Consider the following 22,358-nt stretch of genomic DNA (forward strand, 5'->3'; position numbering starts at 1 on the left):
TTTGATCCCCAGCATCTATAAGGTCCCCTGAGCACCACTAGGATTAATTCCTGAATGCAGAGTCAAGAATAATCCCCTGGGCCCGGAGAGATAGCACAGCGGCGTTTGCCTTGCAAGCAGCCGATCCAGGACCAAAGGTGGTTGGTTCAAATCCCGGTGTCCCATATGGTCCCCCGTGCCTGCCAGGAGCTATTTCTGAGCAGACAGCCAGGAGTAACCCCTGAGCAACGCCGGGTGTGGCCCCCCCCCCCAAAAAAAAAGAATAATCCCCAAGCATTGCTGGGTGTGAGCCCAAAACAAAAAATAAATATTCAACAAAGTGAAAAGAAATGAGCATGAGGAAAACAATAAACAATGGCCTTTGTGTATACAAATGATACCCAGTTGGGGACTATAGAATAGTGAAAACTATATGATAGTGAAACCCCTTTTAAAATATTGGGGCTGTAAAGATAGCATGGAGATAAGGCGTTTGCCTTGCATGCAGAAGATCAGTGGTTCGAATCCCAGCATCCCATATGGTCCCCTGCCAGGAGCAATTTCTGAGCACAGAGTCAGGAGTAACCCCTGAGCGCTGCCGGGTGTGACCCAAACCCCCCCCCCAAAATATTATCAGAGCGGCCAGAGCAGTGGCGCAAGCAGTAAGGCATCTGCCTTGCACTTGTTAGCCTAGGACGGAGACTGTGGTTCTATCCCCCAGTGTCCCATATGGTCCCCCAAGCCAGGAGCGATTTCTGAGCGCATAACCAGAATTTTATAGGACTCAAATATGGTGACTGAGCTGCTAAATAGTAAATAACTGCTGGTAAATAACTTTACCTTTCCTTCTGTGTAGGTACAACTCCAAGAAGAGACAGTGGAGAGGAACCAAGCTGATGGGATTTATATATGTAAAGAAGCTATTTGGGGGGGGGATGATGCCTGGCAGCGCTCAGAGATTACTCCTGGCTCTGTGCTCAGAAATCACTCCTGGCAGGCACTGGGGACCATATGGGATGCCGGGATTCGAACCACCATCCGTCCTGGATCAGCTGCATGCAAGGCAAATGCCCTACTGCTGTGCTAACTCTCCAGCCCCCAGAAGAAGCTATTTTTTTTTATTAGGGTGAAGACTGGTTAATTCAACACCACCTTACATGTCATGTGTATGTGCTGCAATAGGTCATTAGTATCCTGCAATACCAGGTAGCAACATCACTGGTACTGTAATTAGGAAACTTTTTTCCCTTTATTTGCTTTTTTAATTTTTGTTTGTTTTTGTTTGAGACCACACTCAGTGGTGTTCAAGAACTACTTCTGGTTCTGTGCAGGGATCAGATCTGGTGGGGTTCAGAGGCTCACATAGGATGCTAGGGATGGAGCCCAGATCAGGTACTTGCAAAGCAAGTGCCTTAACCCCTGTTATCTTTCAGCCCTATATTTGTTTTTGTACCTGGTTTGCAACTCAGTAATAAATTAATATGACACATTTAAAATTATCTTTATTAGGGCCGGAGAGATAGCATGGAGGTAAGGCGTTTGCCTTTCATGCAGAAGGACGGTGGTTCGAATCCCGGCATCCCATATGGTCCCCTGTGCCTGCCAGGGGCGATTTCTGAGCCTAGAGCCAGGAGTAATCCCTGAGTGCTGCTGGGTGTGACCCCAAAAAACAAAAAAAAATTATCTTTATTAAAATGGATATTTATAACACCTAGACGGACTCTCCTAGTTTTTTTGTGTTTGTTGCGGTTTTTGTTTTCTTTTCTTTTCCCATATCTTTTCTTTTTTGTTTTTGTTTTTGTTTTTAGGCCACACCCGGCGATGCTCAGGGGTTACTCCTGGCTGTCTGCTCAGAAATAGCTCCTGGCGGGCACGGGGGACCATATGGGATGCCGGGATTCAAACCAACCAACCACCTTTGGTCCTGGATCGGCTGCTTGCAAGGCAAATCTGCTGTGCTATCTCTCCGGCTCCCCCATATCTTTTCTTATATGTACAACAGAACCCCATTACTGGAATCATCTTGATCAGCTTCATAATTTGAGGGAGAAAATGGATGGTACCAAAAAAAAAAAAGAAAAAAGAAAATGGATGGTACCAAGAGTGGAAATAAAAAATGATCAGCTTTGAATACCAAACCCAAAGTCAATGACAACAGAATCGATACCCAATCTACAACAAGCTGTACAAGGGGGGAACAGTTACACTAGCATTATAGGGGGTAAAGCAGGGAGATATGGGATGCATGCTGGAAATGGGGTGGAGGGAGGACAACACTGGTGGTGGGAATGCCCTTCATTCATTGTCACTATGTACCTTAAATATTTAAATCTTGCCGGAGAGATAGCATGGAAGTAAGGCGTTTGCCTTCATGCAGGTCATTGGTTTGAATCCCGACATCCCATATGGTCCCCCGAGCCTGCCAGGAGCGATTTCTGAGCATAGAGCCAGGAGTAACCCTTGAGTGCTGCTGGGTGTGACCCAAAAAGCAAAAAAATAAAAAAATTAAATCTTAAATAAAAGATTTGTAATTCACTTTAACCACAATAAAATTAAAATAATTATCTTTATTAGAGCCAGAGAGATAATACACCAGGTAGGGCTCTTGATTTGCAAGGGGTTAGCCTGGGTTCTTTTTTTGTTTGTTTTTGTTTTTTGAGGGGTCACACCCGGCAGCACTCAGTGGCTTCTCCCAGCTCTATGCTCAAAAATCGCTCCTGGCAGGCTCAGGGGACCATATGGGATGCCGGGATTCGAAATACCGTCCTTCTGCATGCAAGGCAAACACCTTACCTCCATGCTATCTCTCCAGCCCCTAGCCTGGGTTCTATTCCAGCAAACCATATGGTACCCAGAGCTCCAGGAATAATTACTGAATGTGATCCAAACACTAAAAAAAAAACACCTCTATTTGACTATCTACTTTTTTCTTCAAATTCTCTCTTTACTACTGATATATGCAAGACCTTTAACAGAAAACTCAACCATGAGGTCAAGGAATTCCATTATGAAATGAATACTGACAATATAATATAACCATTTTAACAAGTCTATAATTCTCTACCTGGGAATTGATATTTTGCAGGGGAAATCAAGAATTAAAGACAAAAGGAATTATATAAAAAGCATTTATCTCCATTTTGATAGAGTTGTTTCCCACGTTGGTAATAAGGAAACAGACTTTTATGGTCCCTGAACAGCCATAAACTGCTACTGTCCTTTTAAAGGTCAAGAAGTCGCCCCACCTCTTGTAAGTGCCGCTAGAGGGCAGTTGGGGGGTTATATAAAGCTGGTTGACGTGCTAGGGTGGCTAGGAAATAGCTGCTGTTGCCTCCTGCAGGATTGCTTCTGCTGGATGGTCCCTGCCCAATCTCTGAAGAAACTGATTAATGGATTTATGTCTCCTGCTGCCTATTGCCATCTCTCCTACTGCTCTGGGCCCTAACAGTGGTACGGAATAACAATCGGCCTATTGCTATACTTGTGTAATGAACAATTCCGTAAATGAGGGTGAAAAGCTGAAGCCAGGTTTCCCACTACTGGAGTGGGGCTTGTAGGTATGAAGGAAGCCTAGAGTGAACCAAGTGCTACTGAAATATTAGCACATAGAGCATACCCTCAGGGATTCACACTTGAATATAGTTTAATTAACACAAATTGCACTGCCTGAATCAACATGTTAAATATATACAGATGGATAGATGCATAAATAATGTTAAAGGCTGGGGGTATAGAGATCTAAGAGATAGTATAGTGAATAGGGTGTTTGCCTTGTAAACGGCCAGCCAGGTTTGACCTCTGACATCCATATGGTTCCCTGAGCACCATCAGGTGTAATTTCTGAACGCAGAGCCAGGTGTGGCCCCCGAACCAAAATAAACAAATTCAAATTTTAAAAATTAAGAATGATAGATATAGATGTATAAGTAGATTAGTATACATATATGTATTTCTCATACACCAGAGATCACAATATGGCTGAAATAGAATTGACATAGGATTTATGGACCAATATTAAAATAAAGTGCTGTTATCTCCAATGGGCAAAGAACTCTTCTTTGGGGGTGCACATTTGGCTGTGCTCAGTGCTGATTCCTGGTTCTGAACTCAGGAATCATACCTGGTGGGTTCAGGGATTGAATCCTGTCCTCTCTCTTGGGCCCCACAAAGAACTATTGAAAATTGAGCGGGGGTGATACCAAAGGCCGATAGAAAAATAGGCTAAAGATATGAACAGATAATTCAGACATTTTTTAAATATGAGGGGTCAGAGAGATAGTGCAATGGGTAGGATTTGCTGACCTTGCACATAGCCATCCTGGGTTTGATCCCCAGAACACCATATTGTCCCATGAGCCTGCTAGATGTGATCTATGAGCACAAAAGACTGCCAAGTGTGGCCTCTCCTCCCAAAAATCCTACCTATATATGGATATTCCCTAAATAATGCTTTAGAGGACATAAAATATATAAAGGTATATTTGACATAGCATACTCACAAAGTATCAAAAACAATCCTCATAAACATAAGAGTGGTTATATATGATAATATCTACAAAATGTGGTGCTGAAAGGGAAAGAGAAAATATATTATCAAATAGAAATACAAAGAATGAGGCCAGAGCAATAGCACAGTGAGCCTTGCACATCTGACCTGGGTTCAATCCCCAGCATCCCATGTGGTCCTCCGAGCTTGCCAGGAGTGATTTCTGAGCACAGAACCAGGAATAACCCTTTAACACTACTGAATATGGACCCCAAACAAACAAAACAATACAATGAATGCTACCCTTCTACTCATGTGTAAAAGACAAAGTATAAGTTAGGGTCCGGTATCTGAAAGACCGAACAAAGCAAGAGATCTGTATCAAAGAATTTTATTATTTATTTATTTATTTATTTTGTTTTGTTTTGTTGCCACACCGGTTGACACTCAGGGGTTACTCTTGGCTATGTGCTCAGAAATCGCTCCTGGCTTGGGGGGACCATATGGAATGCCAGGGGATCGAACTGCAGTCCGTCCTAGGCTAGCACTTGCAAGGCAGATGCCTTACCTCTAGCGCCACCGCTCTGGCCCCATGTATCAAAGAATTTTATACAGAACAAGTCAAATAAACAAAGTCCAAAGGCTGACTGGTCAGGGCCATCTCCACAGATAGAGTGTGCCCCAAACCCCTATTTCAAGGCCTTTTTATACCCTAAAATCACAAGGCCCAAAAGTGTCTAGGGACATCAGATACCTATTGGTTGCCTTCATTTGGAGGAAGCCTGTTCCTGGAATTTGGGGTGCTGTCAACTCCTTTATTCTTTTTTTTGTATTGACAGGTGGTTGGGGAGCTCTTTGATTCAAGTACAAGCTAAGCATATCTTTCAGACAGATGGATAATTGTGGTTGAGTGTTGTAGGTGCTGCAAGTTGGTTTAGGGGCTTTGGTTAAAATAAATTCTCGTTGCTAGCTTTGTATGTGTGACATTTGTGGTTATAGGTGTTGCCAGCCAGCTTAGGAATTTAAGTTACAATAATATTCCTTCAAGGGGCTGGAGAGATAGCATGGAGGTAAGGCATTTGCCTTTCATGCAGAAGGTCGGTAGTTCGAATCCCGGCATCCCATATGGTCCCCTGAGCCTGCCAGGAGTGATTTCTGAGCGTAGAGCCAGGAGTAACCCCTGAGCGTGGCTGGATGTGACCCAAAAAAAACCAAAACAAAACAAAATATTCAAGCTCTACATATTTCATAAAATATATCTATTATTTATTACTATGATGGTTATACTGTAGCTAAGCTTGTTTATATATTCAAGCTAATTTTAAACTTGCCCTCTTCATAATTCTGAAAAGAAATATATATTTTTTTTTTTTTGGTTTTTGGGCCACACCCTGTGACGCTCAGGGGTTACTCCTGGCTATGCACTCAGAAGTTGCTCCTGGCTTCTTGGGGGACCATATGGGACGCCGGGGGATCGAACCACGGTCCGTCCTAGGCTAGCGCAGGCAAGGCAGGCACCTTACCTCCAGCGCCACCACCCGGCCCCAAAGAAATATATTTTAATAAGGTAGAGAAGGAAAGGACATCAAAAGCAAAAGAAACTAAACAGTTATTGATCTTTGCTTTGTAGGTTAATTTATCACAATCATTTTTTTCACATGATGAAAATCTGAACAAGGTTTCAATGAGGTCAATTATTTTTTTATTTTTCGTTTGTTTTATTGGTTTTGGTTTTTGAGCCACACTTGGTGAGCTCAGGGGTTACTCCTGGCTCTGCACTCAGAAATCGCTCCTGGCTTGGGGGACCATATGGGAGGCAGGGGTTCAAACCGAGGTCCGTCCTGGATCAGCCCCTTGTAAGGCAAACACCCTACTGCTGTGCTATTGCTCCAGCCCCCAGTGAGGTCAATTATATGGTAAAACTAAAGACTTTGTTAAATTGAACAGAATGTAAAGATATAAATCAGAGCAAAGGAACTAGGTATTAACATTAGCTAATAGATCAAAAGTTCTGTCAATGCTAGTAGCTGGGGATGGAACCGGGGTTAGGTGCATGCAAGAAAAGTGCATACCTGTTATATTATTCTTCCAGCCCCCAGAACAAAAGTTTTTATAAAGTCATATTCTTTTTTTTTTTTTCTTTTTTGTGGTTTTTGGGTCACACCCGGCAGCGCTCAGGGGTTATTCCTGGCTCCATGCTCAGAAATTGCTCCTGGCAGGCACGGGGGGACCATATGGGACACCGGGATTCGAACTGATGACCTCCTGCATGAAAGGCAAACACCTTACCTCCATGCTATCTCTCCGGGCCCCTATAAAGTCATATTCTTCAAATGTAATTTCACTGACATTTCAAGGCAAAAGTCAAGAATAATTAATTTATGTTTTGTAACAGTCTTAAATGTGTTAGCAGTTTTGGCTGCTTAATGTCTGTTATATAAGTACACAAATAAGTGCATTTATTGTGGAGTGGAAGCCAAGTTTCTTCTGTTGGAAAAGAGAATTAAAATTACAGGAAATGGGGCTGGAGTGATAGCACACCGGTAGGGCATTTGCCTTACATGTAGCTGACCTGGGACTGACCGGGTTTGATCCCCAGTATCCCATATGGTCCCCGAGCCTTCAGGAGCGATTACTGAGTGCAGAGCCAAGAGTAACCCCTGAGTGTCGCTGGGTGTGGCCCCCCAAATACACAAAAGAAACAAAACAACAACAACAACATAAAAGTACAATAAGTGAGAAAAAACTTAAATTAATCTTGTTTGGTTGAAATGAAGGTATTGTAATGAATTTGCATTCATAAATAAATATACACTGATTGTGAGCTACATAGTGTGCATGTACAGATGTATCCAAATTTATATATTTCTTAGCTCTTTATTGATGGGGTATAGAAATCAACTGCATCCTGGTAACACTGAATATTTTCTATTTGTTTTTTGTTTTTGTTTTTGGATCACATCCGGCAGTGCTCCGGCTCCAAGGAGTGATTCTTTTTTTTTTTTTTTTTTTTTTTGGTTTTTTTTTTTTTTTTGGTTTTTTTTTTTTTTTTGGCCACACCCGGGAATGCTCAGGGGTTACTCCTGGCTATGTGCTCAGAAGTTGCTCCTGGCTTGGGGGACCATATGGGACACCGGGGGATCGAACCGCGGTCCGTCCAAGGTTAGCGCAGGCAAGGCAGGCACCTTACCTTTAGCGCCACCGCCCGGCCCAAGGAGTGATTCTTGAGCACAGAACTAGTAGTAAACCCAGGGGCTGGAGCGATAGCATGGAGGTAGGGTGTTTGCCTTGCATGCAGAAGGACAGTAATTTGAATCTCAGCATCCCGTATGGTCCCCTGAGCCTTCCAAGAGCGATTTCTGAGCATAGAGTCAGGAGTAACCCCTGCATGCTGCCGGCTGTGACGCAAAAACCAAAAAAAAACGTAGCAAACCCTAAGTTCTGCCTGATGTGGCTCTAAAATCAAAATAAAAGAAAAATAAGAGGAGACACAGAAGTGAAATGAAGGATTTCCTAGTGGCCAAATTTGAGCAAAAGAAAAGAATAGTTACTGACTCAGATTCATAGAATAAAACAAATATAGGTACATTTATGACTATATGAACGCAAAACATGGGGGAAACCGAAGTTTTTCCTTACAAAGATAGTAACTAATAAATACCAAAGTAATATTGTTGTTAGAATATCAGCAACCAACTTAGAATTGGTTCAAAAGTTTAAAGAAAAAGGGGCCAGAGGGATAGCACAGTGGTAGGGTGTTTGTCTTGCATGCAACTGACCCAGGATGGATCTCAGTTCAATCCCCAGCATCCCATATGGTCCCCCAAGCCAGAAGCAATTTCTAAGCACAGAGCCAGGAGTTACTGAGAGTTACTGGGTGTGGCCCAAAAACAAACAAAAGAAACACCCTCAAAAACAGAAAACAAAAAAAAGTTTAAAGAGGGAATAATGGGCCCGGAGAGATAGCACAGTGGAGTTTGCCTTGCAAGCAGCTGATCCAGGACCAAAGGTGGTTGGTTCGAATCCCGGTGTCCCATATGGTCCTCCGTGCCTGCCAGGAGCTATTTCTGAGCAGACAGCCAGGAGTAACCCCTGAGCACTGCCGGGTGTGGCCCAAAAACCAAAAACCAAAAAAAAAAAAAAAAAAAAAGAGGGAATAATAAACCACGGTAGCAAGGGAAACAAGGGATGATTCTGGGTAAAGAGTACAGGGGGCAGGGCAACTTGAAGAGCAAGAGCCCGAGTTCATTCCTGAGCCCATTCGGTTATGGCCTCAAAATAAAAAGACAAACACAAAAGTACAGGGAATGTTGTTATTGTTGTTGTTATTTTGCCACATCCAGCAATGCGCAGGTCTTACTCCTGGTTCTGCTCCTGGAAGTGCTTGGGCAGGCCATATGGGCTATTGGAGATCAAACCGAAATTGGCTGCATGCAAGGTGCTCCTTTGTTTTTACCTTCTTTATTCTCCCTTCCTTTTTTCCATCTTTTCTTCCTTCCCCATTCCTTTTTTGTCAATTTCTGTCTTTTCTTTCTTCCCTTCTTTCATTTTTCCTTCTCTTTTTCTTTCTTTTATTTGTTTTTTTTTTTTTTTTTTTTTTTTTTGTTTTTGGGCCACACCTAGTGACGCTCAGGTGTTACTCCTGGCTATGTGCTCAGAAGTCACTCCTGGCTTGGGGGACCATATGGGATGCCAGGGGATCGAACCGCGGTCCGTCCTAGGCTAGCACTCTCAAGGCAGACACTTTACCTCTAGCGCCACCACGCCGGCCCCTCTTTTATTTGTTTTTGGGTCACCAAGGGTGACTCCTGGCTCTGCACTCAGAAATTGCTCCAGGCAAGCTCTGGGGAACATATGGGATGCCGGGATTTGAACCACCATTCATCCTGGATAGGCTGCATGCAAGGCAAATGTTCTACCACTGTGCTATTTATCCTATCTCTCTACCCCCTACTTTTTTCTTCCTTCTCCCTCCCTCCCTCCCTCCCTCCCTCCCTTCCTTCCTTCCTTCCTTCCTTCCTTCCTTCCTTCCTTCCTTCCTTCCTTCCTTCCTTCCTTCCTTCCTTCCTCCCTCCCTCCCTCCCTCCCTCCCTTCCTTTCTTCTTTCCTCCGACCTTTTTTTTCTACTATTTTAAAATGATATAAATCCAGGATGGACCTGGGTTCGATTCCTGGCATCCCATATGGTCCCCGGAACCAGAAATGATTTCTGAGCGCAAAACCAGGAGTAACCCCTAAGCGTCATAGGGTGTGGCCCCCAAAAAGCAAAAAAAAAAATCAAATTGCTATTTACCCTCACAAAAAGGTTATTCAAGTGTCCTTGTACTCGCAGGTTGTTGCAGAGCATGTTTTATCCCCCGAACAACTACAACAATAACAACAATAATAAACACTGCTTGGAGAGGTACAGTTTGTAACGGGTTAGAAAGAAAGGTTTATCCAGTGTTTTCCTACTAGTTTGATGTTTCTGGGGTTCTTTCAGACCACTTCTGTAGTTTTGTTTTTAGTCACTGCCATTCTAATTTCCTCCCGGCTCTTAAAGCTTATTGATAGTTAGGTTATTTAACCGATAGATAACATCATATTGGTAAAAACAACACCCCAAAATACGGGGACAAATGTCTCGGCACTTTGGGCTGACTGGGAATGACTGGGATCAGGGAGAAAACAGGCGGTCGCAAAGCTTCCGCTTTCATTTCGGCCTCTATTAAAGGCGTCGCACAGAAGAGATTATTTTTTGTCGGCCAACACTCCCCTAGTAACGAGTCCACCCATGGCGCGGGGAGGCCGCAGTATCACATGACGGCGGAAAGCCCGGTAGAGCGCAAAAGCGACAGCAGAAGACCTCGTTCGTGGGAAACCAGCAAATTGCAAATCACTTTACTTGTCAGCTTCCTCCTCTTCTAGCCGGCACTCGAACGCAGCACTTCCGTCTGCGACTCCTCCCCCCGTCGTTGCCGACCCAGTGGTTTGGCCCGACGCGCTTACTAACAGAAGGGACGTACTGCGTCTGCGCTGAGAGCGGCGGGGGCGGGGGGAGGAACATGGCGCAAGCTCTGTCTGAGGAGGAGTTTCAACGGATGCAGGTGCTACTGGCTGGGGGACAGACCACCGGGGCCAGGCGCCGCGTGTAGGGCTGGGGTGCTAACGGGCTCCGGGTAGAAAGAGAATGTGGGGCTGGCTTTGCCAAAGAGTCGGTGGGAATGGATGTGGGTTGAGGTGGCGAAGGGAAACTGAGGCTCCGAGTCGCTGCTTCAGTGTCAGATCCTTTTGCGCCCCAAGAGGTCGTGTGCTGTTCGCTTGGGGGTGAAGGACATTCCTCGGGTGGGTGGGACCTGAACAGCCCTGGAAGGCCTGAGACCTTTGGACCCGGGAAGGGGACGCTCTGGGGAGGTGAGGAGGGAGATGGGTTTCCAGAAAGATCTTCACAAGGGTAAAACCATTTTCCTTCAGGAGGGGCGGACAACGGTTGACGGGCTCTTTGCGTCACTGAGGGGGAGTCCTTGAAAGGGCACTACCTTTGGAGGATGTGGGCCATACCACTCTGGCAGGCTGGTGGGGGAAGACCCCCACCTGCTGTCATTGTTACTGGGCCATTGGTGCGCTGGATCTTGGAAGGGGAACAGAACTGTGATGATGAGGGGTGATCCCATTTGGCCTGGGATGAAGAAGCCCCTTTATAGGAGATTTCATTGATTTCTTATGGGAGACATAACTAGAGAAGATAGTGTCTTGGGGGAATCCGAACAGGCTACTCTTGACCACTGACTTCTTTCTGGTCTCAGATATGGGATGAAAGGTCATAGCATGGGAGGGGCAGGTAAAAAAAAAAAAAGAAAGGTCATAGCATGACCCCCAAGAATGGGCCCTGGCTGACACAGTTCTTTGGATTTTGGGTAGGGGAGGAAAATTATCTGAAGTGGTTTTATATGTGGAAAGACTGAAAGGGGAACCCTTTGAATAAAGTCTTGTGGAGGAGAGGAATTGCAGGTGAGCGCAGGCCATTCCCTAAGCCCTGAAATAGCAGAAAACAGTTGTCTCCGTGTGAGGCTTACTAAAATGGTAGGGTAAGATCGTTGGGCCATGAAAGGCCAAATGGAAATTTGTGTAGAAGTCAGCCCACTGTTCTACCCAAGGCCTGTGTCAGGGGTCCTCAAACTTTTTAAACAGGGGGCCAGTTCACTGTCCTTCAGACTGTTGGAGGGCCAGATTATAGTAAAAACAAAAACTATGAACAAAGTTCTATGCACACTGCATATATCTTATTTAGAAGTGAAGAAACAAAATGGGAATAAATACAATATGTGGCCCGCAGGCCATAGTTTGAAGACCCCTGGTAGAGTGGAGCCTCTGAAAGATGTACGTCCATCCTATTAGGTCATGACTGTAGAGATCTTTTATTTTTGTTTAGGAGTCACACCTGGTAGGGCTGTGGGTGGGTAGGCTACTCTTGGCTCTGTGCTTAAAGGTTACCCCCAGTGATGTTCAGGTGACCATGAGGTTCCAGGAAAAGAACTTGATCTCTTTCTTTGGCCCCAACTAGAGATCTTGGTGAGATCTTGGAAACCCTTGAATGAAGAAGATTGATTGTATTGCACCATGAGTGAGGGAACAATATTGGGCTCTAATGGATGGGTACTCATAAGTTAGTTTCAAGGGGAATTCAATTGAATTAGGACTTGGGGAAGATAGTTTTGGTGTCTACAGAGTACAGGAAAAATTGTTCTTTTTTTGTCAAGTCCTCTGGCCTATAGAAACAATGAGGGGGTGGATGCTGGTACTATGGAAAGAAGGAAAGGTCCCAGTGAACTATGGGACAGTAAGTCTGGAAAGACCTCCCTCAGTCATCTATAGGGCTGACAAATAGGTCAGTGTCATGTAGAATGTCCTGTATTTCACATTCCTGTAATTCTGGAAAAGGATCTAGACATGTTCTGAGAGCCTTGGGAGTGGGAACTCGGAGTCATGTGTTTTATTGTTTTTTGGGAGCCACACCAAGAAATGTTCAGGGGTTACTCTTGGCTCTGTGCTCTTAGGACCATATAGGACCAGGGATGATTGAACCTGCGTCAGCCACATGCAAAGCAAACTCCCTACTCATTGTACTACTGCTCCAGCCCCTCAGGGTAATTTGATTCTGAAAATTGGGTCTGAAAACACCAGGCCCTCTTCCCCTGGGAAAGAGGGAGAAAGGGAACCCCAGACACTAAACTTAGTGGCCTCTAAGTCTGCACAAGAGGATAGATGGCACTTATTCTTTGGGTGAGGATGATGGACACTACCCTATTTCCAGTTTGGTGTTTAGAGGTCCATGTAGTGCAGAGGATCAAATCTAGGACTCTTATGTGGAAAGCATGTTATCTGGCCCTTTGAGCCATCTCCTGCCCCCTCACTTTTGATAGAAGGACAGTCAGAATGGTATTTATGTGATTAGGTCAGCCAAGAGGAAGAAGAGGAGCATCAACTTTTATTTTGTGACCACAGGACACCATAAAACACAAAAGCAGGAGTCTGTTTTTTTAAGCAGGAGTCTGTCTTTACAGTGTGTCTTAGCCTGAGTGCACAATGGGATGAAAGGGGAGAGATGAAGGCAGCAGGAAGGTGAAGTGGGGAGGCTGGCTTTGGTTTTAAGTAGAGTTGGAGAAGGTGAAATAGGAGCTGGCAGCTTATTTAGGATGCAGCATAGACAGGTCTTAAGAAGTGACTAGGAGGCCAGAGCGATGGTACAGTAAGTAGGGCATTTGCCTTGCATGCTGCTGGCCAGGGTTCAATCCCTTGCAACCCATATAGTCTACTGAGCCTTCCAGGAATGATTCCTGAGTCCAGAACCAGGAGTAACCCCTGAACACTACCAGGTTTGCCCCACCCTCAATAAAACTAGCATCCCATATGGGTCCCAAAGCCTGCCAGGAACAATTTCTGAGCATAAAGCCAGGAATAACCCTTGAGCGCTGCTGGGTGTGACCCCCCCAAGAAAAATAAGTGAATAGGACCCGAGAAAGTACAGTGGGTAGGGTGCTTGCTTTACACACAGCTAACCTGGGTTCTTCCCTTACATTCTGTATACTGCTGAGCACTGCCAACAGTAATCCTGTAGTACAGAACCAGGAATAATCCCTGAATACCAAAAAAGTGATGAAAGTGGCAAATGAAGGACAGCAGGGTCTGTGGGGCCTTGGAATTGGATTTCAAATTGTGCTCCTAGAGACACTTTCCTGACCAAGTTATTCTCTTTGGGCTGGAAAGAAGAATACAGAAGGTGGGGCCGGGCGGTGGCGCTGGAGGTAAGGTGCCTGCCTTGCCTGCGCTAGCCTAGGACGGACCGCGGTTCGATCCCCCGGCGTCCCATATGGTCCCCCAAGAAGCCAGGAGCAACTTCTGAGCGCATAGCCAGGAGTAACCCCTGAGCGTCACAGGGTGTGGCCCAAAAACAAAAAAAAAAAAAAAAAAGAAGAATACAGAAGGTAAGGCATTTGCTTGCCTTGCATGTGGCAACCCCTGGTGCAATTCAGTGGCATAGGTTTAAACTACAACACTTCACGATTCCTTGAGTACTGCTGGGAATGACCCCTGAACATAGAGCTTGAATTAGTCCCCAAACATTGCTCAATGGGGCTCCACCCCCAATATAAATAAATAAACTGTCTCTTGCCTGCTTCTGTCTAAGGCTCAACTCCTGAAACTCCGAACAGACAACTATCAACTTTCAGATGAACTACGAAAGAATGGTGTTGGTAAGCCGAGAGTGTCTCATGAAACGGGGGTAACTGGGGAATGGGAAAAATCTTCAGAAGCTTGACAGGGAAGATATTTTTTACTCTTTTATTTTAGGGGTCACACCTGGCAATACCTAAGGCTTATGTAGGGCTCTGTGATCAGGATTCATACCTGACAGAGCTTGGGGGACCCTATGTGGTTTTAGGGATTGAGCCTGGGTCAAACACTTGCAAGGCGAGCACTCTACCACTGTATTGTCACTCCAGCTCCTCTTTTTGCTCCTTGAACTAAAGCTGTCTTCCTATTTTTCTCCCACCAGAAATCACCAGTCTTCGCCAGAAGGTGGCCTACCTGGATAAGGAGTTCAGCAAAGCTCAGAAGGTATCTCTTCCACTCCCTCCCTCTGGCTTCTCTGTGACCTTCTGACTATGCATCTGTCCCATGAAGACATCTCTATAGGGAATCAGATTAAATGTGGCCTGCTGCCTCTGTTCGTTCAAAAATTATCTCAGAACTGTTTAGTTTGCCCCCCATTTTTTGTTTTTTGGGCCACACCCGGCAGTGCTCAGGGGTTATTCCTGGCTATCTGCTCAGAAATAGCTCCTGGCAGGCACGGGGGACCACATGGGATGCCGGGATTCGAACCAACCACCTTGAGTCCTGGATTGGCTGCCTGCAAGGCAAACACCGCTGTGCTCTCTCCAGCCCCTAGTTTGCTCCTTTTTTATCCAATCCCATTGAATTATTTATTTAATGGCTTCAGTGACTATGTTTCTCATTCAGTGAAAGCAGTTGAGATCTTCCCTGAATATGGAGCTGGAGCAATATAGTACAATGTGTAGGGTGCTTGCCTTACACATAGTCAACTTGTATTCACTCCTTGGCATTTCATGCCCCCAACCTATGGAATCACTCCTGATTCCTGAGCACAGAGCCAGAAGTAAATCCGGAGCACTACTGGGTGTGACCCAGAAACAAACAAACAAGTCTGATCTAAATCTGATTCCATCACTCCTCCTTCTAATATGTAGCTCTACTTCCCATCCCAGTCTGTTTTTATTGGGATCATGAAACAAAAATACTGCCTCCTGGATCCTCTAAAGATGAGAGCATGTCACCTGTTCTGGTCCTTCAAGACAGTCAAGATCTTCCTTTGTTTCTTTTTCTGTGTGTGTGTGTGTGACACCTGGCTGTGCTCAGGGGTTATTCCTGGCTCTGTGCTCAGAAATTACTCATGACAGGCTAGGCAGACTATATGGTATGCCTGGGATTGAACCCAGGTCAGCCACCTACAAGGCCAAACACCCTATCCCCTGTAATATTGCTCTGGCCAAACACCCTATCCCCTGTAATATTGCTCTGGTTCTCTCCTTTGTTTCTTCACTGCTCTATCTTGTAGCCCAATGCTGTATACACAGTGTGCTCCATATATACTTGTTCTAGGAAAGAATGCAGATGCAGGTCTTTTCTGGATAGGCCAGAAATTGGGCTTCTCTTTGGGAGGCACTGAAGTCACCAGCCTAACAATGGTTTTGGATGAGAAGTGCCAAGTACCCCTGTGCATGGGAAGAAGGCACAAGACAAGTTGAGAGATATGGAGCAATGATAGTCCAAGATCTGAGTCTGGACTACCAGACCACAGAGGCTTAAATAACAAGACTCATAACAGCTTCATGAGCTTAGAGAAAATAATGATTTTTTGTGTGCAGTGTCACCTAAGCAGGATCTTTCACTCTCATTCATTCACTCACTCACTCACTGTTATTTCATGAGCTAATGCTATATAGTTGAAGACACTTAAACCCCCCAAACCTCTTTCATCATTGTCATATTTTGACCCTTGCTACAGTGTTTCCTAAGTGGGGAGTCCATGTATGTTCACCTTATTTCTCTTCCTGCTCCCCTCATCTTTAGGCACTGAGCAAGAGCAAGAAAGCCCAGGTAAGGGACCCATGGCAGGTGAATGTCTAGGAAACTGTCTTTGCAGGGATATTTCTGTATGTTGGGATCTCCTAAACTGGCCTTTCTTTCTCTCTTTGTTTTCATCTTTTACAACCACACTGCCCCTGATTTGACCTATCTGATTCTCCATACCTTGTTCTCCCTCCATGTCATTTCTTCCCTATGTTTCTCTGTCCTCCTTCCACCATCCTGTCTGTTATATTGGAGACCTAACCCATGTATACCACTGCAGGAAGTCGAGGGATTACTGAGTGAAAATGAGATGCTGCAATCAAAGCTGCACAGCCAGGAGGAGGACTTCCGCTTACAGAACAGCACTCTTATGACTGAGTTCAGCAAGGTACTGCTGCTGGGAGAACCATGGGGGATTTTTGGTAGAGGGGCCACCTGGGCTGAAACTGGAGTGCAGCAAAGGGTGGTTGGACACAAGCAGGCTTTGAATCACTGTCCATGGTGCTGAAACATCCTGGCTCTCTATTGGGAGGCCAGTGATCTGGTAGATGGGATATCCAATGTACTAGATTAGAAAGCTGTAAACCCTAAGGCCAGATGTTTTCTGATCAGATACCTCCTTCTCATCTTTCTTTCTTTCTTTCTTGTTTTTGGTTTTTGGGTTACACCCAGTGGCACTCAGGGATTACTGCTGGCTCTGCACTCAGAAATTGCTCCTGGCAGGCTCAGGGGAACATATGGGATGCTAGGATTCGAACCACCATTCGTCCTGGGTCCCTCCTGCTCATCACTTTTACCTCCCAAGCAGTGCTGAGAGCCCCAGGAGCCACTCCCAGTTGTACTAGTTCAATGCTTAAGCCTAGCACAGCAATTTTTTTGTGGTTTTTGGGTCACACCCGGCAGTGCTCAGGGGTTATTCCTGGCTCCAGGCTCAGAAATTGCTCCTGGCAGGCACGGGGGACCATATGGGACTCCGGGATTCAAACCGATGACCTTCTGCATGAAAGGCAAATGCCTTACCTCCATGCTATCTCTCTGGCCCCTAGCACAGCAATGTTGTTTGAGTCCAGTGGTGCTGGGGGCTGCCTGGGTCACCTCAGTGTGCTAGAGGTGGGCATGTGACTAGGGATTGAAGTCAAGCCCTTCAGATATAAAGCATGCACTCCAGCACTTTGAGTCATCTCCCAATCTACCCTCCTTGTAAGTGAAATTCAAATTCCCCTTCTGTATAATATAGGCTGATGTTATGAAGATTTAGGGTTTTGGGGGAAATTTTGGGTAATATTCTTATGCTTCCATTTGTGTAGAAAGAAGTTTGAGGGTCAAAAGATAATACAAGGATTAAGATACTTGACTTGGGGGCCGGTGAGGTGGCGCTAGAGGTAAGGTGTCTGCCTTGCAAGTGCTAGCCAAGGAAGGACCACGGTTCGATTCCCCCAGCATCCCATATGGTCCCCCCAAGCCAGGGGCAATTTTTTTTTGTGGTTTTTGGGTCACACCTGGCATTGCTCAGGGGTTTTTCCTGGCTCTGTGCTCAGAAATTGCTCCTGGCAGGCACGAAGGGGCAATTTCTGAGTGCTTAGCCAGGAGTAACCCCTGAGCATCAAATGGGTGTGGCCCGAAAAACAAACAAACAAAAAAAGATACTTGACTTGCATTTTGTTGACCACAGTTCAAATCTTTGGCACCACATCTGATGGTCAGAGCACCTCCATTAGTCATACCTTAGCACAGTCAGGAATAACTCCTGAGTTCTGATGAGTATGGTCCAAAACCTGAAAAGATAAAAAGAACTTTGAGCTGCTTCCGATTTCTCTTCTTCATGTTATACTAGTTATACATGCTATATACTAGTTATACATGTTATACTATACATGTTCCTGAAGTTCTCAGATAATTCATCTGGGTTTGCATCATTTTGAGGGGAGGAGCACACTCAGCCATACTTAAGGGTTACTCTTGACTCTATGCTTAAGAATTATTCCTGAGGGGCCGGGCAGTGGCGCTGGAGGTAAGGTGCCTGCCTTGCCTGCGCTAGCCTAGGACGGACCGCGGTTCGATCCCCGGCATCCCATATGGTCCCCCAAGAAGCCAGGAGCAACTTCTGAGCTCATAGCCAGGAGTAACCCCTGAGCGTCACAGGGTGTGGCCCAAAAACCAAAAAAAAAAAAAAAAAAAAAAGAATTATTCCTGAAGGTGCTTGGGGGGGACCATATGGGATGCTGGAGATCAAAACCAAGTTGGCTGCATGCAAAGCAAATAATACCTTATCTGTTGTACCATCATTCTAACCCCTAGGGACATATTCTATTCTTGCATTGTATCTTGTCTGATTCTAAATGAACTAGGCATTAAACATTGTATTTTGTTTATATATCTAATGTATTGATGGTCAAGTTTCTGGGTTTGTGTTCTGTTTTTTTCCTGCAGGGATGGGGATAGAAGTTGGGCCACACCTGGTAGGTAGTAAACTCAGAAAAACAATAATAGGGCTGGAGAGATGATAGTATAACTGGTAGGGTACTTGCCTTACTCAAACCTACCAGGGTTTAATCCCTGGCATCCCATAGCATCTCCTGAACCCTACCAGGATCAATCCCTAAGTGCAAAGCCAGGAGTAACCCCAGAGCACCACTGGTGTGGCCCAAAAAACAAAAGGAAAGAAAACTCAGAGGCAGGGGTTTGCTGTAGAGTACTTACCTCTTCTCAATATGTGAGGCCTGGGTTTATTTCCTGTACTGTCCCTCTCCTCCAGAAAGAACAGGAAAGTAAAATAATAAGAAAAAAGAAACTGAGGCCGGAGTGGTGGCATAAGCAGTAGGGCGTCCGCCTTGCATGCACTAGGACGGACCGTGGTTTGATTCCCCGGTATCCCATATGGTCCCCCAAGCCAGGAGCGAGTTTTGAGTGCATAGCGAGGAGTAATCCCTGAGCATCACCAGGTGTGGCCCAAAAACAAACAAACAAACAAACAAACAAACAAAAAGAAACTAGGGTTAAAGGTATAACTTAAGAAGAGCATTGTTTGATTGCTGAATTCAACCCTGAATTGAATCCTGAATTCAACCCTCAGTTGAATCCACACTCAACTAATGTTGGGGCTAAGCAATCTCCAAATAAAAGGGTCAAAGGCAGGGTTAACCACATCTAAACATTTAATGAGAGAGAGGTTGGACAAGGACACGGAGAGGAAGCAAGACACCATACAGCCCTGAAGTACAGGAGCAACAGCAGCAGGAGCATGGCTAGCAGGCAGGTAAGCAGAGAGACAGGCATTCTCTGGACATAATTTGTTGAGACATCAGGCTAACAGGTAGGCAGGCAGGCCCTGGTGCCCAGACCAGCAAGCAGGCTCTCTCTTTAGAACTTCTCCCTGGGTCTTATATAGGCTTAATCTAACTGCCTCAAGGTGGCAGTTTACGGGGGAAGTCCATTAACGGACAGACATCAGTAAAAGGAGAAAGAGAGGCTTATGGGAGAAGGTCTTGGGGCTGAATTTCTACAGAGCATGTTCCTATATGGCCCTAAGTTAATTCTCCCACACTGTGGACCCATAGCATTAGTGGGTATAAGTGTTGTGAAACATGACCTAAAAATAACTTTTTTTTTTTTGGTTTTTGGGTCACACCCTGCAGCACTCAGGGGTTACTCCTGGCTCTATGCTTAGAAATCGCTCCTGGTAGGCTTGAGGGACCATAGGGGATGCTGGGATTCAAACCACCGACCTTCTGCATGCAAGGCAAATGCCTTACCTCCATGGTATCTCTCCGGCCCCTAAAAATAACTTTTAATCAGATACAATACTAGTCGAAACAACTTATCAAATACTCCTTAGAAGTAGGTCTAGTTTAATTAAAGTCTTGTTGGGTTTTGGTTTGGGGGTCACACCCAGGAGCTCAGCACTGACTCCTGGGTTTGCACTCTGGTATCACTCCTGACAGGGCAACATGGACCCTATGGGGTGCCAGGGATTTAATCCAGGTTAACTACTGCAAGGCAAGTACCTTATCTGCTGTATAATTTCTCTTATACCATGTCTTTTTTTGGGGGGTCAAACCCAGCGGCATTCAGGAGTTACTCTTGGCTCTGTGCTTAGAAATTGCTCCTGGCAGGCTCAGGGGACCATATGTGATGCCAGGAATTAAACCACCATCCATCCTGGGTCGGCCACATGCAAGGCAAACATCCTACTGCTGTGCTATCTATCTGTCCCTAACACCATGTCTTGACTTCACCTTTTTTGTGGGAGGGGGGCACACCCGGTGACGCTTAGGGGTTACTCCTAGTTATGTGCTCAGAAATCTCTCCTGGTGGGGCCGGCGAGGTAGTGCTAGAGGTAAGATGTCTGCCTTGTAAGCGCTAGCCAAGGAAGGACTGCAGTTCGATCCCCCAGTGTCCCATATGGTCCCCCCAAGCCAGGGACAATTTCTGAGCGCTTAGCCAGGAGTAACCCCTGAGCATCAAACGGGTGTGGCCCGAAAAACAAAACAAAAAAAGAAATCTCTCCTGGTTTGGGGGACCATATGGGACACTGGGGGATTGAACTGTGGTCCATCCTAGGGTAGCGCAGGCAAGGCAGATGCTTGTGCCACCTCTCCAGCCCCAACTTCACCTTTAAAAAAAACAACTGTAACCTGGAACAAATCATTGAACTTGCCTCTTTTTTTGTTCCAAAATGTTTAGGTTTATTTTTGTTTGGGGATGACAGGTAGCAGTGCATAAGGGCTACATCTGAATCTGTGTTCAAAACAATGCTCTTCTCAGCAATGTTCAGGGATCAGGTCAGGCAAGTTCCAGGCTTCAGATATGCAAAGCATGAACTCAGCCCCCTGAGCTATCTCTCCAACTGGTCCTTAAATGTTTACAATAGAAATGATGATTATGATGATTATGATGATGATGAAGATGGTGATGGTGATAATACTTGTCTTGCAGGACTTTTGTGAAGACTAAGGAAGTTAATGTCTATAAGCCATTTAGAACAAAGCCTTACAGTAATACCACTTATATACAGATTATCTAGTAATAGTATCCCTTCTGAATTAACTTACTTTTTAAAATTTCTTTTTCTCTTTCCCTCTCAGTCTCACTTCCTGTCTCACTCTCTCCTCTTCCTTCTTCTCTATCTCTCCTTCTTCCTCTTCCTCTCTCCTCTCTCTTCTCTCATTTTTCTCCTCTTTCTCTCTCTGGGCTTACTCCTGGCTCCGCATTCTGGTGTCATTTCCATGTGATCCCAGGAATAAAATTTGATTCAGATGTGTACATGTCAGTCACTATAATCTATAATCCTTTCAATAGCCTTCCTTTAGTTTGGAAAAAAGTTTTTATTATGAAAGAAATGTGATTTTTTGCTTCAGATCAAAGAATAAGATTAAAAACTTTACTTTAGGGGCCAGAGAGATAGCATGGAGGTAAGGCTTTCATGCCGAAGGATGGTGGTTCAAATTCTGGCATCCCATATGGTACCCTGTGCCTGCCAGGGGTGATTTCTGAGCATAGAGCCAGGAGGAACCCCTGAGCGCTGCTGGGTGTGACCCAAAAACAAAACAAAACAAAACAAAAACAAAAAACTTGACTTTAAAAAAATTAAAAAAGGGGCCGGTGAGGTGGCGCTTAGAGGTAAGGTGTCTGCCTTGCAAGTGCTAGCCAAGGAAGGACCGCAGTTTGATCCCCCGACGTACCATATGGTCCCCCCAAGCCAGGGGCAATTTCTGAGCGCTTAGCCAGAAGTAACCCCTGAGCATCAAACAGGTGTGGCTGAAAAACAAAAAAAATTTAAAAGTTGGGGCTGGAGTGATAGTGCAGTGATAGGGCCCATATGGTCCCCCGAGCCAGGAGCAACTTCTGAGTGCATAGCCAGGAGTAACCCCTGAGCATCACCAGATGTGGCCCAAAACTCAAAAATAAATAAATAAAAAGAAACTTCAGATTGTTTTCCATAAAGGCTGGATTAGAAGGCATTCCCAACAGCAGTGAATGAGAGTTCCTTTCTCCTCACATCTCCACCAGCACTGATTGTTCTTTGTGATGTTTGCCAGTCTCTGTGTCGTGAGAAGTTACCTCATTGTTGTTTTGATTTGCATCTCCCTGATGTGGAGCATTTTTTCATTTGCCTTTTGTCCACTTGTATTTCTTCTTTGAGGAAGTTTCTGTTAATCTCTTCTCCCCATTTTTTTTGTTTTTTTGGGGGGGTCACACCCCGCGGTGCTCAGGGGTTACTCCTGGCTGTCTGCTCAGAAATAGCTCCTGGCAGGCATGGGGG

The 22,358-nt window shown here is 45.2% G+C and overlaps 2 protein-coding genes across 3 annotated transcripts in view; one reads left to right on the plus strand and one right to left on the minus strand.

Moving 5' to 3' along the window:
* Nucleotides 1–2,455: 2,455 nt before the first annotated feature.
* The window catches only part of PQBP1 (polyglutamine binding protein 1), a 143,816-nt gene continuing 123,913 nt past the window's right edge, over nucleotides 2,456–22,358 (minus strand). The window contains exon 6 of one of the 2 annotated variants that reach the window (XM_049767306.1): nucleotides 2,456–2,490. The gene's annotated coding sequence lies outside the window, so the exon portion shown is untranslated. The remainder of the gene's footprint in view (nucleotides 2,491–22,358) is intronic. The other variant, XM_049767309.1, reaches the window with a different exon arrangement.
* The window catches only part of GRIPAP1 (GRIP1 associated protein 1), a 44,453-nt gene continuing 32,601 nt past the window's right edge, over nucleotides 10,507–22,358 (plus strand). The window contains exons 1-5 of the mRNA XM_049767209.1: nucleotides 10,507–10,551; nucleotides 14,133–14,199; nucleotides 14,502–14,563; nucleotides 16,097–16,123; nucleotides 16,377–16,484. Coding sequence (XP_049623166.1) covers nucleotides 10,510–10,551; nucleotides 14,133–14,199; nucleotides 14,502–14,563; nucleotides 16,097–16,123; nucleotides 16,377–16,484 — 306 coding nt within the window. The 5' untranslated portion in view covers nucleotides 10,507–10,509. The remainder of the gene's footprint in view (nucleotides 10,552–14,132; nucleotides 14,200–14,501; nucleotides 14,564–16,096; nucleotides 16,124–16,376; nucleotides 16,485–22,358) is intronic.

Source organism: Suncus etruscus, chromosome X, assembly GCF_024139225.1.
Source record: "Suncus etruscus isolate mSunEtr1 chromosome X, mSunEtr1.pri.cur, whole genome shotgun sequence".
In the NCBI taxonomy this organism is placed as follows: Eukaryota; Metazoa; Chordata; class Mammalia; order Eulipotyphla; family Soricidae; genus Suncus; species Suncus etruscus.